General features: G+C 35.6%; 2 protein-coding genes across 2 annotated transcripts in view; both read right to left on the minus strand.

Annotated features, from left to right (window-relative positions):
* The window catches only part of neurl4 (neuralized E3 ubiquitin protein ligase 4), a 30752-nt gene extending 25291 nt beyond the window's left edge, over positions 1-5461 (minus strand). The window contains exon 1 of the mRNA XM_073827876.1: positions 5297-5461. Coding sequence (XP_073683977.1) covers positions 5297-5461 — 165 coding nt within the window. The remainder of the gene's footprint in view (positions 1-5296) is intronic.
* A 2500-nt stretch (positions 5462-7961) lies between these two features.
* Positions 7962-14308, minus strand: shbg (sex hormone-binding globulin). The gene is made up of 8 exons (XM_073828984.1): positions 14090-14308; positions 11979-12070; positions 11644-11833; positions 9414-9575; positions 9151-9310; positions 8935-9071; positions 8649-8835; positions 7962-8436 (listed from the first exon to the last, which is right to left on the minus strand). The coding sequence occupies exons 1-8, from the start codon at positions 14168-14170 to the stop codon at positions 8276-8278; spliced, it is 1170 nt and encodes a 389-aa protein (XP_073685085.1). The 5' UTR covers positions 14171-14308; the 3' UTR covers positions 7962-8275.
* Positions 14309-15626: the final 1318 nt, after the last annotated feature.

A 15626-nucleotide genomic window follows, 5' to 3' on the forward strand; every position in this document is an offset into this window, starting at 1 on the left:
TACCAGTGTTCTAATAGTTTGTCACCACTGTACTTTCAAAACAATATTATAATATTCACTCATGGCCATAGCTTTGTCCAACAGACTTCCATTGCAAGTGGATTACTATACAAGCCGTAAGGGCCGAAGTAAAATTATTTTCATTGGTAATTACCATAATGCCACAGGTGCCAATAATTGAGCTAAGCCCAGAACATTCAGTTAAACCAATCTCTATCTCACACCTTTCACTAAAATGCTGTCTCTAGCTTTTGCATTATCACTGCATTCCTCAAATGTCTACAGTCGTGGCCAAAAGTTGAGAATTACATAAATATTGGAAATTGGAAAAGTTGCTGCTTAAGTTTTTATAATAGCAATTTGCATACACTCCAGGATGTTATGAAGAGTGATCAGATGAATTGCATAGTCCTTCTTTGCCATGAAAATTAACTTAATCCCCGCACTTTCCACTGCATTTCATTGCTGCCATTAAAGGACCTGCTGAGATCATTTCAGTAATCGTCTTGTTAACTCAGGTGAGAATGTTGACGAGCACAAGGCTGGAGATCATTATGTCAGGCTGACTGGGTTAGAATGGCAGACTTGACATGTTAAAAGGAGGGTGATGCTTGAAATCATTGTTCTTCCATTGTTAACCATGGTGACCTGCAAAGAAACACGTGCAGCCATCATTGCGTTACATAAAAATGGCTTCACAGGCAAGGATATTGTGGCTACTAAGATTGCACCTAAATCAACAATTTATAGGATCATCAAGAACTTCAAGGAAAGAGGTTCAATTCCTGTTAAGAATGCTTCAGGGCGTCCAAGAAAGTCCAGCAAGTGCCAGGATCATCTCCTAAAGAGGATTCAGCTGCGGGATCGGAGTGCCATCAGTGCAGAGCTTGCTCAGGAATGGCAGCAGGCAGGTGTGAGCGCCAAAACTTTTGGAAGATGGCCTGGTCTCAAGAAGGCCAGCAAAGAAGCCACTTCTCTCCAAAAAAAAACATCAGGGACAGATTGATCTTCTGCAAAAAGTATGGCGAATGGACTGCTGAGGACTGGGGCAAAGTCAAATTCTCCGATGAAGCCTATTTCCCAATCCAACAACAGTTTGGTGAAGAACAATGCATTTTCCAGCACGATGGAGCACCGTGCCATAAGGCAAAAGTGATAACTAAGTGGCTCGGGGACCAAAACGTTGAAATTTTGGGTCCATGGCCTGGAAACTCCCCAGATCTTAATCCCATTGAGAACTTGTGGTCAATCCTCAAGAGGCGGGTGGACAAACAAAAACCCACTAATTCTGACAAACTCCAAGAAGTGATTATGAAAGAATGGGTTGCTATCAGTCAAGATTTGGCCCAGAAGTTGATTGAGAGCATGCCCAGTCGAATTGCAGAGGTCCTGAAAAAGAAGGGCCAACACTGCAAATACTGACTCTTTGCATAAATGTCATGTAATTGTCGATAAAAGCCTTTGAAACGTATGAAGTGCTTGTAATTATATTTCAGTACATCACAGAAACAACTGAAACAAAGATCTAAAAGCAGTTTAGCAGCAAACTTTGTGAAAACTAATATTTGTGTCATTCTCAAAACTTTTGGCCACGACTGTATATGTGGATGGATGGTATGTAGGCTGTCAGTAAAGCAGGGCCGTGTGTATCTGGGTTAAGGCAGGCTGAGAAGAGGGACAGGCGGCACTGAATGTGATAAAGTTATTTCTCTAATCTGGTTACATAAGTGGCCAGTAATCTGTTCATTGTCTTTTCCCCCTCTGTCTAGAAGTGAGGAAAGAGTAAGAGTGAAAAAAAAATAAAAAATACAGGAAACTGGAATAATATCAGGGAACAATAGAAATAATATTGTTTTCCTAAGCGCTTCCTGTCTCAAGCTTCAATTTCCAACTCACAGCTAAAAATCAAAGACTATCATAAAACTGTTTAGGCTGACTGAAACATTCTCTGCTGAAACCATTTTCCAACCAATCTTTTGTGTAGCTGACTAGACAATATATTGTCAGTTCAAAAACATGACTAAAATAAAAATTAAGAAACAGCCTATACTGTAAATACAAATTACAAATGCAAATGCTCTTTGATGACAAGAAAGATCTAATACTCATAAGATTATTAGTAATTGCATGGATTATTTTGCATTTTTTTGAGAAAAAAACCTAGCACTCAATCAACAACACGTGCATAGGCTTGTGAATTTGTTCTTACCCTTGTTTTAAAACAATTAAATTTGCAGTATTCTACATATAAGGGCTTTTCTTACAGCCTTTAATCACTCTCAGTAATTATATGACTCTCTCTCTCTCTCTCTCTCTCTAAAAGACACTTTTGCCTGACAGCATGTGCAGCAAGATCCTCAAGCAATGCCAAGTGTGCCATCCTCAAAACTAGTTCAAACACAATAAACATTTTAAGATAGACCCAGATATCAGACCTCTCATTCTCACACCTCACCTTACTTTTCCAGTGTATATGATAAAATATGCTTAAGATTAAATGTCATCCAAATTGGCTGTATTTGAAATGCCATACTTCTGTACTTCATAGCAGGTGAAAATGAGTGAAATTACAATATAAAGCGTTAGGTTTATTTAAAGTATAAAGCACTTTACTATCCTATGAAGGATTTGTGAACAGTAGGGAAGTGAAGCAACTGTCACATGACAATGGTAAATGTACTTTGCCTATGAAGTCTTATGGGTTTGGAATGACATGAGGGTGAGTAATTAAGGATGGAATTTTAATTTTTGGGTGAACTATACCTTTAATATATAACAACATCAACCTACTGGTCAAAGCCATTCCCGCAGTGTTAATTTTAACCTAAGTGAAGAAGAGCTGAATATCTTACCTCAGATGAAGTGATAATTGGTTGCCTTCTTATGTACTTCATGAATACTCATTAAATCACCCAGGGCTTTATTATATTTACAATTAAAATCATAGCTTACACATTACAAAAAAAGCAAATGGAAGTAGCAGTGGCAATGTGAGAGATGTCCTGCTGTAAAGCCATATGCTACGTGAGCAGACACCAATGTCACTCTTAATTAAAAATCCATAGACAAGAGTACAGACTACCAGCATGAACTAAATGCTCCTCAACCATCTATTGAAATTCATTAACAGGGATAAAAGTACGATTTCGTAGGTAAGAAAGGTTAAACATGTTTACATGAATCAGCTGACTGTCTATCAGCCCTCAAATGTGTGAAACGAAACGAATTAGAGGGCTGACAACCTCGAAGAATAAACTTTTAATCATTATGAGACTTGTGAGATAATATTATAGTTTGATTTCAACTGTTAAATGGCTGTGAGGCTAACAAAAAGTATGTTATGACAACGAACATCTGCATACAGACCAAAGCTTTTCGATTTATAACATTAAAAACAGCCAAAATGTAAAGTCTGAAGTGAGTGTTTTTAAAAACATATGCTGTTAAAGTGATAGTTCACCCTAAAATGAAAATCGTGTTATTAATTACCCTCATGTCATTTCAAACCTGAAAGACCTTCACAAATTAAGAGATTTTAGATGAAATCCAAGAGCTTTGTTGATCCTGCATAGACGGAACTGGCACGTTTGAGGCAAAGAAATGTAATAAGAACAGTGTTAAAATAGTCCAGGTGACAAGAGGGGTTCAACCGTAATTTTATGAAGCTATGACAATATCGTTTTGTGCGCACAGAAAACTAAAAAAAATACTTTATTCAACAATTAATTCTTTTTCCTGTCAGTCTTCGTGACATGTTCATGACAGAATGTTTATTTTGGGCTTAAAGGAGTAGTTCACTTTCAGAACAAAAATTTACAGATAATGTACTCACCCCCTTGTCATCCAAGATGTTCATGTCTTTCTTTCTTCAGTCGTAAAGAAATGGTGTTTTTTTGAGGAAAACATTTCAGGATTTCCAGGATAATGGACTTCTATGGTGCCCCTGAGTTGGTACTTCCAAAATGCAGTTTAGATGCAGCTTCAAAGGGCTCTAAATGATCCCAGCCAAGGAAGAAGGGTCTTGTCTAGCGAAACGATCAGTTATTTTCTAAAAACATTTACAACTTATATACTCTTTAATCTCAAACGCTCGTCCTGCCGAGCTAGTCAAGAAGAGCATTTGAGGTTAAAAAGTATATAAATTGTCCTTTTTTTTTTTTTTTAGAAAATAACCCATTGTTTTGCTAGATAAGACCCTTATTTCCTCAGCTGTGATCGTTTAGAGCCCTTTGAAGCTGCATTTTGTAAGATCAAACTCGGGGGCACCATAGAAGTCCATTATATGGAGAGAAATCTTTGAAATGTTTCACTCAAAAAACATAATTTCCTTACGACTGAAGAAAGAAAGACATGAACATCTTGGATGACAAGGGGGTGAGTACATTATCTGTAAATATTTGTTCTGAAAGTGAACTACTCCTTTAAATATCACTATAAGAAAACGTACTCGGTTACTAACGTAACCTCGGTTCTCTCAGAGAGGGAACGAGTACGCTTACGCAGTACGAGAGACCTCTCGTAAGAGAACTGAGATAATGAAAATCTCTCAGTGTGTTTGATTATTCTGCACTCAGATTTGTGAACGCACAAAATGTAATAACCAATCATTTTAGGGCCACTACTACAATTCATGGAGCCTGAGAGAACATTTTGTCTGGTTCCCTTGTCCTACAGTCCAAAATGAGCAGGCCCTCCTCTCGGCACAAGGAACAACCTTCCCTGTAGTTCTCCCAGACCATGGTCTGTTTGTTTTGGTCATCTTGTTTTTAACGAATCACCTGAGTGAATGATTCAATGTCTGACTCACGACACGCGAAAAGACCGTCACTCGATGTAACCTGCAGAAAGGGTCACTGAACTAATCAGTAAATTCAAAAGAGTCGATTCACTCAAATGAATCAAAACCAGTAGCAAGGGCACAAAACACTGTGTGTGTACATGTTTACACGGGGTTTTAGTGGAACATATATAGTAGTACTTCCAAAAAATAGGCTGTGTATGTTGTAATCAGATGAGATTCATCTCGTTAACCCCCATGACAGTCCAGGAATAGCCAGGCAGACCAGCATCCAAACACCAACAGCACTGACAAACCATGACAGATCACTGCAAAACCCGCAGTACACGCACGTCCTCAAACATCCACATATCTAAACACCACGCATGACCTATGAATAAGCTGTGACAGTAATGAACCACTGCAGACGATCTGACACACACTCCCACCCTTTTCTCGATTTCTCCCTCTCCCTGTCTCTCTCCCTCTCTCTCTCTCTGGTGAGACATGCTTGTTTACCTTCTTGTCGATGCGGACAGTGAAGACATCGCGGTCCCTCAGCGGCTCCCGGCTGAGGACCAGGCCGTGATTGAATTCCTGTACCGGCTGATTCCGTTGAGCGGTTCGGTTGGAGTTCGACAAACCGATCAGTTTTCCGCTGCGCGGATGCAGCTCAGCCGCCATCTTCGCACGGGCGGCGCGGTGCACGACACCGAGCGTCGTTTTGCGACACTGGAAAGCCGCTTGTGGGTAATTCGCCATTGGCTCTGGGTATATTTGTCGGCATAAATAAATATCAGTGCATTGAGTGTAAATAGAATGCAGCAAACGTGCATGAGCTGATTAAGCTGGATATATGTGCTAGGTAGGTAATATGTAAATTCAAACCGAAAAAACTTAAACGACACAGTTTACAACATCACAAATGAAGTTAGTGATAAATTAAACAACACTTTAACACGAAGAACTCAAAAACGCTGTCAAGAATCGTATTTGGGAATTGTTTAAAACGGAGTATTTTCTAAGGAAAGTAATTTAAACAGAAAACTGATTAATCTATTAAAAATTACCTAATTTTAAATATGCGGAAAGTATACTACATTTGTTAAAAAATCCTCTAGATGGCAGTGGACTACAGATAAACCTTCTTTATAACTGAATATTTGAAGCTTATGCAGCAAAAACTATTACGTTGGTGTTTCTTAAACTTTTTGACCTTTTGTGTTTCTAGTTAGTTGTTTGTTTGTTTATTTATTTTAATTGTTAAAATAAGTTGTTTTAGTGTTATATCTAAAGGTCATGTTTAAATGATTTAAAATCTAAAAATTATATTTATAATAGTAATAATCTTTTCCTGTTTTTGTTTAGTGTCAATTATAAATTTATATATATTTTGTAATAAAATAAGTGAAAATATGATCTTTCACCATTCAATTATTAAGTATTACACGTTTAACTATGATGACTATGAACAGAAACAGAAAACCCATTTCAATTCATTTTTTATTAATTTTATAAATTTTATTAGTTACTACATTATGACCTTCAGTGACGCATCAGTTCCGCCGAAACAGTCAAGAGCTATATATAATATATTTTATTTTATTATATATACAGATTTTTTTGTATGTATGCATATTGTATAATGTATAAGGTACACATTTCTAGTAATTGCAGTTAATTCTCATATTGTATTTTCAGGAAGTTTTGGAATATTTTTCCTCTCCCCAAATTTGCCTCTACCGAAACACAGTAATATATATATCATAAGAAGGGCTAAATTGACCTATTAAGATTTTGCTTAGATCTGCCATACGTCTGCTCTATTTTATTAAAAAGTTTTCAGTGGTAAATCAATAACAATTAGAGTTTGAACAATATTTCAAGTGTGATTTATGAGATTTGTTGTATTTTGAATCCAACTTTATGTGTTCAAAAATGTTTTGGTCGTGACTGTTACGGCTGTGACGTTTTTAGATACTTTTGGGCCCGTCTCAAAGATGCTAATCAGCACATGGTCCAGCTAGCACAGCTCTGAACAGTTGTACCCACATAAAAACTGAATTTTGGCAGCCATATCACACTGTAGCCCAAGACTGGTCGCCCACTGAAGCTAAGCAGGGCTGAGCCTGGTCAGTACCTGGATGGGAGACCTCCTGGGAAAACTAGGTTGCTGCTGGAAGAGGTGCTAGTGAGGCCAGCAGGGGGTGCTCACCCTGTGGTCTGTGTGGGTCCTAGCACCCCAGTATAGTGATGGGGACACTATACTGTAAAAAAGCACCGTCCTTCGGATGAGACGTTAAACCGAGGTCCTGACTCTCTGTGGTCATTAAAAATCCCAGGATGTCTTTCGAAAAGAGTAGAGGTGTGACCTCGGCATCCTGGCCAAATTTGCCCATTGGCCTCTGACCATCATGGCCTCCAAATAATCCCCATATTCTGATTGGCTTCATCACTCTGTCTCCTCTCCACCAGTAAGCTGGTGTGTGGTGGGCGTTCTGGCGCACTATGGCTGCCGTCGCATCATCCAGGTGGATGCTGCACACTGGTGGTGGATGAGGAGATACCCCTGACACTGTAAGTGCTTTGAGTGTCTAGAAAAGCGCTATATAAATGTAATGAATTATTATTATTATTATTATTATTATTATTATTGTTATAGAATAACATCCAAAAAAACAATAATGTCACTACCGAAACTTCACCAATTGTTTCGGTCGTGACTGTTTCAGTAGTGACAATTTTAGATACTTTTGAGCTTAGCTCAAAGAAGCTAATCAGTACATGGTTAACTAGCACAGTTCTGAACACATATAAAAGCTAAATGTTATAGAATAACACCCTAAAAAGTGTGCTTTATTGAAAAAAGTGTTTGTTAGTTAAGTTCCTTAAAGATGTTTTTAAAAACAACTCTGGAATAAAATGCACTATTTATTTCAATCTAATTTTCATAACCTCCCAATTGAAACACCCAATAAATAATCATTTTATATATATTAGTGTTACTGATATTTCATATATTATTGTGGGTTTTAACAGATAATAGAAGAATCTTAGTAAACAGAGACATTATCAGACTAACCCATAATTAATTAGTTAGTTAGTTAGTTTATTTTACATAACCTGCACATTTTTGTGTTTGCTTCATTGAATGATACATTAATGAAACAGCAATGAAACAATCTTGTATTGTTCTTGATTTATTTGGTTGACTAAGAGATGTTCTTTGACACATATTCCCTTTTAAATGCATTTGTAAACAGAGTTTAAAGGGATTTACATTTTACAATCATTAATGTACTGGAAAGAAGTGCCATTTAGTTTCAAATGTATTTGATTCCTCAGTCTAACATAACAACCCATCAGTACATTTTTGGAGTTTTTGGGTCAACTGAACATTGGGCATTTTTAAATAGGCCTGTCTACGACAGACATAAGTTGTGTGAAACATGAAGGGAATCTTAAAGTTAAGCCTGCCAGGATGAGTGCCTTGTGTCACTAATAAGTAAGTTCATTCACTGCTTCTGTAGGACAGCTGTGAGACGACACCGCTGTGTGTTTGTACAATGCCCGATCAAGATCAATGACCTGGCCTTGGACAAGAATTTTATCCAGACACCCACGCAGGTACTGTGTACTTTTTGCCACCTCGCTGTCTCCTGAAAAAAAGTAAAAGGGTTCAGTGAATCAACGAAAACAAATTCTCTGCGTCAATATAAAGTATAAAGATTTGTTTAATAAAAAAAAAGGTTGTCTACTTGACAAATACAAGTGAAACATACAGAATTTAACACAAAACGTAGAGGATATTGGTGAATGGAGGACTACTTGAGCACGGAAATTCTTGCTTACTTCCACCTCGCAAATTTACCTGGCACTCCCCCAAAAGTCAATAGCATCCCTTTTTTCCACATGGAGAAAAAGTCCAGACTTTCCGTTTCAAGCTCTGATTTGCTGTTTACCATGAGTGAATGTTTCAGTATGGTGAAAGTAAGTGTTGCAGGTTCACGGGGAGGGACAGCACTTTCCGATCCCTCTTTCAGGCCCGGCTGCACCTCCTGTTACAGTGCAAATACATAAATAGACAACACTACATTAGGGTTCCATTAGGTGAGCAAAGCAAATGTCAAAAGCATTTCATTTTACTGTGTGCATACCTTGACATCTTTTTTCCCTTCTAACTCTCGCAAAACATACTTGAATCCTGTGCTTTGGAGACTCAGAGTTGTCCCAGTCCAGGATCCATAGATCTCAATTGTGATACCGGCCTCTTCTGTCTTAAGTCCAGGAAGATCTGTCGTGATATGTTCATGGAAGGATAATGTCATCTAATCTACAATGTGATTTGTAAACATACATGATTTTTCGCTTACCGGTTGTATTAAACGTAACCACTCCAGTTCCTGGAAAATAGCTCCCTTTCTTGATCTCGGAGAAGCAGGGCTGGGGCTCCCATGTTGGGTCTGTATCCCAGGTGGTGCTGAGATTTAGCCAATGCCCTCCTCTTATACAAGCATCCATTTCTGGCTCAAACTGAGAAATAAAATAAAGGACATTTTATGATGTCAGTCTATGCTATCAGTGATAGTTATTTTTCACTTTTCAGTTAAAGTATAAAAGGAAAATCTAAACTTACTGGATGGAAGAGCCTTTGTTTGTCCACCAGCATGCCACCAAGAGCAAGACGTATCTTTCCTGTTAGTTCATCTTCTGCCAGTTTAGAGTGGAGACCGACTACAAGCTCTACCTGGTTGTTTACCTCTAGCACCACAAATTTGCCCTCGTTGCGCAATTCCAGCTGAACAGAGAATTCTTAGAATATTTATTACTGCATCAATAAATCCTAAATCACATTTCATCAATAAATCCTATCGGGAAAAGATGTATTATGGTTTCCACAAAAACAAAAAGCATTCCAATAGTTTTTTAACATTAGGCCTATTCTGACGGTAAAAAGTTAATTTCACCATTTACAGAGTGTAGTTGGGGATTTTATTGCCGTCCGAATCCAGAACGTTGGTGTTTATCTTTCATCATCCACATAAGAATCCCCTAACGAAAAACCTACTGTTTTTTATGGAAGCCCGTTTCTGCCACTGAATTAAAAAAAAGGTTTTTGTGACTTTTCTGAGAGAAAAAAAGTCAGAATTGTGAGATAAAAACAACTGCGAGTTATAAAGTCAGAATTAAATTAGATAAAAATTCTCCAAATTCTTTTTTTCTCGCAATTGCGAGTTTTTTCTCAGAATTGTAAAATATAAACTAGCAGTTGCGAGTTCTAATGTCAGAATTCCGTGATATAAACTCACAATTGTGACTTTTTTGCACACATTTCTAACTTTTTTTCTCAGAATTGTGAGATATAAACTAGCAGTTGCAAGTTATAAAGTCAGAATTACGTGATATAAACTTTTAAAGATAAAAACATACAATTCTGACTTTTTTTCTCGAAAATGGGAGTTTTTTATCTTGACCTTCTGACTTTTTCCGATTTTTTTTTTTGCAATTGCGAGTTTATACTGTATCTTACAATTCTGACTTTTTCCCTCAGAATTGTGGGATAAAAAGCAAGCTTACAACAAGAAATCGATTCAAAATTCAGTGTTTAAATCTATTTGACCATTGCCGAACATCATACAGTGACTGTTGTCACTTTTGCTATACTTTGCATGCATAATTATTTCTGAAATGGTGGAAAACATTTACATAAACAATATTTCGTAACTGCTTTACCATAGCAAGTTGGAGCAGAAAGAGAAAAAAACCACGTCAGCGTTCGAAATGGGTCATTATAATGGCAGCAGAAGGTCTGCAATACAATTTTAAAATGTGTATGATATACATATACATAACTATATCGCATATAATTATAGAGGGTTCATACTTATGTCACGGTTCGGTCAGTTACCCGGATGCGTGGCCATATTGGAGATACTGATTTTCTGAACATTTACTGTATGCTGTAAAAACATGTGGAAGCTGCTAAATCATATAGAGAAGTACTTAGTTAGCAGGAAATGGGCGTGATTTTAACGAACGAAGTTAGGTGGTAAATATACGTACAAGAAGTATTAATTAAGATATTAGCCTAATATTTCACCCACCTGTCCAGAAATGATAACAACAAACACAGATATTGTCAAGATTCTGCTCTGGAAATCCTGCTTCAGTTTGGCCAACCACAAATGTCTTTTTTCATCAGTCTTTTGCACTCGTTTCCTTGATTTGTTAAAACTTTTGGTACTAATTTTCAGGAGCAATTATCAGCAAAACTTGCAAGTTTCATTCGATTCAGTGGCACTGTTTACGTTCTCTGCCACCAATATGGCCGATTGACGTATTGTAAAAACACTCGGTAAAAAGTTAAGTTCACAGTTTACAGGGCTTAGTTGGTGATTTTATTGCCGTCCGAATCCAGAACGTTGGTGTTTATCTCTCCTCATCCACATAAGAATCCCCTGCCGAACTACCTACTGTTTTTTATGGAAGCCCGTTTCCGCCACTGAATAAAAAAAAGTTTTTGCGACTTTTCTGAGAGAAAAAAAGGATTGTAAAAACACTCTATATACCACTTTAGCGAGTCTATTTTACTATTTTTAAACAGGAGAAATAATAAATAGGATTACATAAGTAGAAAACAGTAGTTTAAAATTCTAATAATATTTCATTATATGACTATATTACTGTTTTACCCAATTTTTAATCATATAAATGTAGCCTTGGTGAGCACTTCTTTTAAAAACATTTAAAAATCGTACAACTTCTATACTCTGGTGTGTACAGTCCGTACAAAGGGCTGTTGATCTAAATTGCTATCAGGCTTCAGAGAAATCAGCAGAGATTAAGAAAAGTTCAACAGTATTTACCAAGTACCAGGCCCCATCATTGAGTTTGCGACCTCCTTTTATGCTCACTAGGATGTCAGCTTTCCCAATCTGCATTTCAGGTATGCCATCACGCAGTGAAAGCACAAACCAGTCCTGCCCATCTTTGGTGTCTCCATAAAAGATGGCCCCCTCTGGATCAAGGGTCCGAAACTCAAAGAATGATCTGATGCTGTATGTGCGAGGTAAAACATCTCACAGTGAAATCTGCCACTATGATGTTCTGTCTATTTAAATTAGATAACTATGAGCAACTACTGCAGTTGAGCGCCAAGAAATTACGCTTTGGAAAGTGACGCATTATGAAGTTGACTCACCTTGTGACGTCAGAGAGATTTGCGCTCGTCTGCGCTAAGGGAGACCATTTGGTCTGTCTGTGTGCAAGATTGATGATTCCCTTGCCGGATATCTGTCTCAGTCATCCCAAAAATCAGAGAGTGGGTTTGACATCATACAACAAACATCCTACAGCAGCCAAGCATGCTCAGATTACATTTAGACATATCTCTCACACTCTCGCTAAAGGCTAGGTAAACACAAGCATCTGCAATATCCCAGACAAGCCGCCAGTGTAAATACTGCTGCCCCGGGCAAGTGTAGAACCAGGGTTCAGCGAATTCAGAGTCGAATACGCCAACCATGCAATGATTTTGTCAGCTAAAGTTGTTTCCAGGCCAGCACATTAGCTTGAAATATACGTGTGCTGTGGTCTGTCTTCTGTAATATGTTTTGAAATGTAGAATGTTAGCAGAAGCGTAGGCACCGGTATTTCAAAATAATTTAATTCAACATGCCAATACTGCTTCAGGATATTTTTTTTTGATAGGAAAAATATTAATATTACAAGAAAGAGCTTAGATGTTTTTTATAAATTGTATACATTCACTATATTTTAGTAAATACACTTAAACTGTATATACACAGTCAAAAAAATTTATTGTTTTTTTTAAAGAATATGTTTTAAAAGAATAGTTTTCTATTTAAATATATTTTAAAATGTAATTTTTTCCTGTGATTTCAAAGATGATTTTTTTAGCATCATTACTCCAGTCACATGATCCTTCAGAATTAATTCTAATATTTTGATTTGCTGCTCAAAACATTTATTATTATTATTATTATTATTATTATTATTATTATTATTATTATGCTAAAACAGCGGAGTAGAATTTAGAAATCTTTTGGAACATTATAAATGTCTTTATCATCACTTTTGATCAATTTAAAGCATCCTTGCTAAATAAAAGTATTATTTATATTAGTATTTATATAATTGTTAAAAATTGTAAAAAAAAAAGTTGCCAAAGCTTTTTATTTCAGATAAATTAAGATCTTTGGATCTTTCTTATCATCAAATAATCCTGAAAAAAAATGTACTCAACTGTTATATTAATAATAATAATAATACATTTTCTTAATCGGCAAATCAGCATATTATAATGATTTCTGAAGGATCATGTGACACAAGAATGTAGTAATGATGCTAAAAATTCAGCTTTGAAATCACAGGAATAAATCACATATTCAAATAGAAAACTGTTATTTTAAATTGTAAAAATATTTAAAAATTTGCTGTTTTTACTGTACTTTGGATCAAATAAATGCAGGTTTGGTGAGCAGAATAGACTTCTTTAAAAAACATTATAAATCTTACTGTTCAAAAATGTTTGACTGGTAGTGTAAAAAAGCCTATTATTTCGATTTATGCATTAATTAAATATTTAGAAATGCATACAAAAATCCATCAAACTGTTGTGTAATACTTTAAATGTCATACATATGTGAAATACAAAACAACTAAATTAATAAAAACTACAGTTTCATCAAATTTAATGTAAATCCAAATAACTAAAATATTCAGTTTGAGATGGTAAAAAACATAGACATTATACAATATTGTCTATTAAATAGCTAACCAATGAAATTTGAATATTTTTAGCTTTAATATTTCCATTACATTGGGTATTACTTTACATTTTATCCAAAATAATTTTAAAATGTGGAATTAAATTTAAAAAAGGTCTTTTTTGTAGCTGGAGTTTCACAAGATATTAAAAAAAAGGGGGGGGGGGGACTATCTTTTTAAAGGCAAAGCAAGTTTATTTTCTTTGGCATTATATGAACTCATTTCATACGTCAGCATTGCGCTTATCTAAATAAATCTTTTTTATAATATTACCAAAGAAATAGGTGAAGTGGATCAAGCAAGCAAGCCTCAGTAGACATAGAATCTTCATTCATATCTGTGCTTTCAACTTTAGCCTTTACATTTGAATTTCTGTTGATTCAGTTGCATGGTAACAATTGCCATAACACAGTAAAAAAACACTAGTTTCTCAACATAATTGCCTAGTAATAAGCAAAAGGCCGTAAAATTTTTTTTTAATTTTTTTTCTTTAAACCTGTCATTTAGAGATTTCATACTCACCTGATCACCTGACACTCTCCTGCACAGCAGTATCAGGTTCAGGCCTAACAGTAGTATGACCACTTCCTTTGGATAGTTCATTCTCTTTTAACTCCAGAGGTTAGAACATGAGTAGAAACAAGAGGGAATGGAATCAGAACATAAGCTAGAGGACTTTGGTTTAGCCGACTGCCATCAGACTACCTCTCTCTCTTTCTCTCTCTCTCTCTTACTCTGAGAAGTGAGTAAACTCCAGTCTAGCACAGACCTTCCCCAGAAGACCAGACTGAGGATGTCGACATCACAGCACTGGAAAATATTGATTTTGGGCTTGTTTGTTTGAGTCTGCAGGTCTTTTGTATGCTGATAACATGGTGAATAATTTTACCAGTGTAGTATCACAATAGCCTAATTGGCATTCAATTATATGTTTGTGCTGTGGTGTTTAATGAGTACAAAACAAGAAGTGGGTGAAAGTTGGGCACAAAATGAAAAAATAAATGACTGAATGGTTGTAGAGTAAACTTTTAATACAACAAAACATTAATATATAGCCTTTAGAGATAGATTAGATAAAAATAAATTTCTAACTTGTACTGAAGGTACATATTTGGGCACACATTTGTTAATCTTTTCATCAAGTCATGATAATTTACATAATTTTTTGGCACAAACTACCTTCTGTGAATGTATTGTCTTAATTAAATTGGATACAATTGGATATTGTAATTTCTTAGGTTAGTAAAAATGATTTTGACAAATGGCAAATGAGGAAATGGCAAATAAGGCATACACTACCAGTCAAAAAGATTTTTAATGGTTTTTAAAGAAGTCTCTTCTGCTCACCAAGCCTGCATTTATTTAATCTAAAGTGCAGCAAAATCAGTAAAATGTTAAAAGATTTTAAATATTTAAAATAGGAGTTTTCTATTATAATATTTAAACATTTTAGCATCATTACTCCAGTCATATGATCCTTCATAAATCATTTTAATATTCTGATTTGCTGCTCAAAAAACAAGAACAAAAAACAGCTGAGTAAAAGTTCTTTGAATTTTTTTACTAAGATTTTGAATGGTATAGTCAGTGTATAATGCTACAAATGCTTTTTATTTCAGATAAATACTGTTCTTTGGATCTTTCTATTCATCAAAGAATCTTGAAAAAAAAAATACACAACTGTTTTAAATATTGATATTAATAATGACAAATCAGCATATTAGAATGATTTCTGAAGGATTATGTGACACTGAACACTGGACTAATGATGCTAAAAATGTAACTTTGATCACAGGAATAAATTACATTTTAAAATATTTTCTAAAAAACATTCTTTTGACTGGATGTGTATCTTAATGCAATATGAGATTTAGAGTATCCACGTGGCTGCACTCTCTCTTTAAAAAAAAACAAACAAAAAAAACAATTCTATATCAGTTTTAACCTAATTTATATGCAAATTGTTGCTTTTTTTTTTTTTTTTTTTTTGAAGACCTGTCCCAACTACGGTCACAAGTTTCGTCATTAGCAATAGAATTCAATGGGACTAACAACCATA

This window comes from Garra rufa, chromosome 22, assembly GCF_049309525.1.
Source record: "Garra rufa chromosome 22, GarRuf1.0, whole genome shotgun sequence".
Classification (NCBI taxonomy): Eukaryota; Metazoa; Chordata; class Actinopteri; order Cypriniformes; family Cyprinidae; genus Garra; species Garra rufa.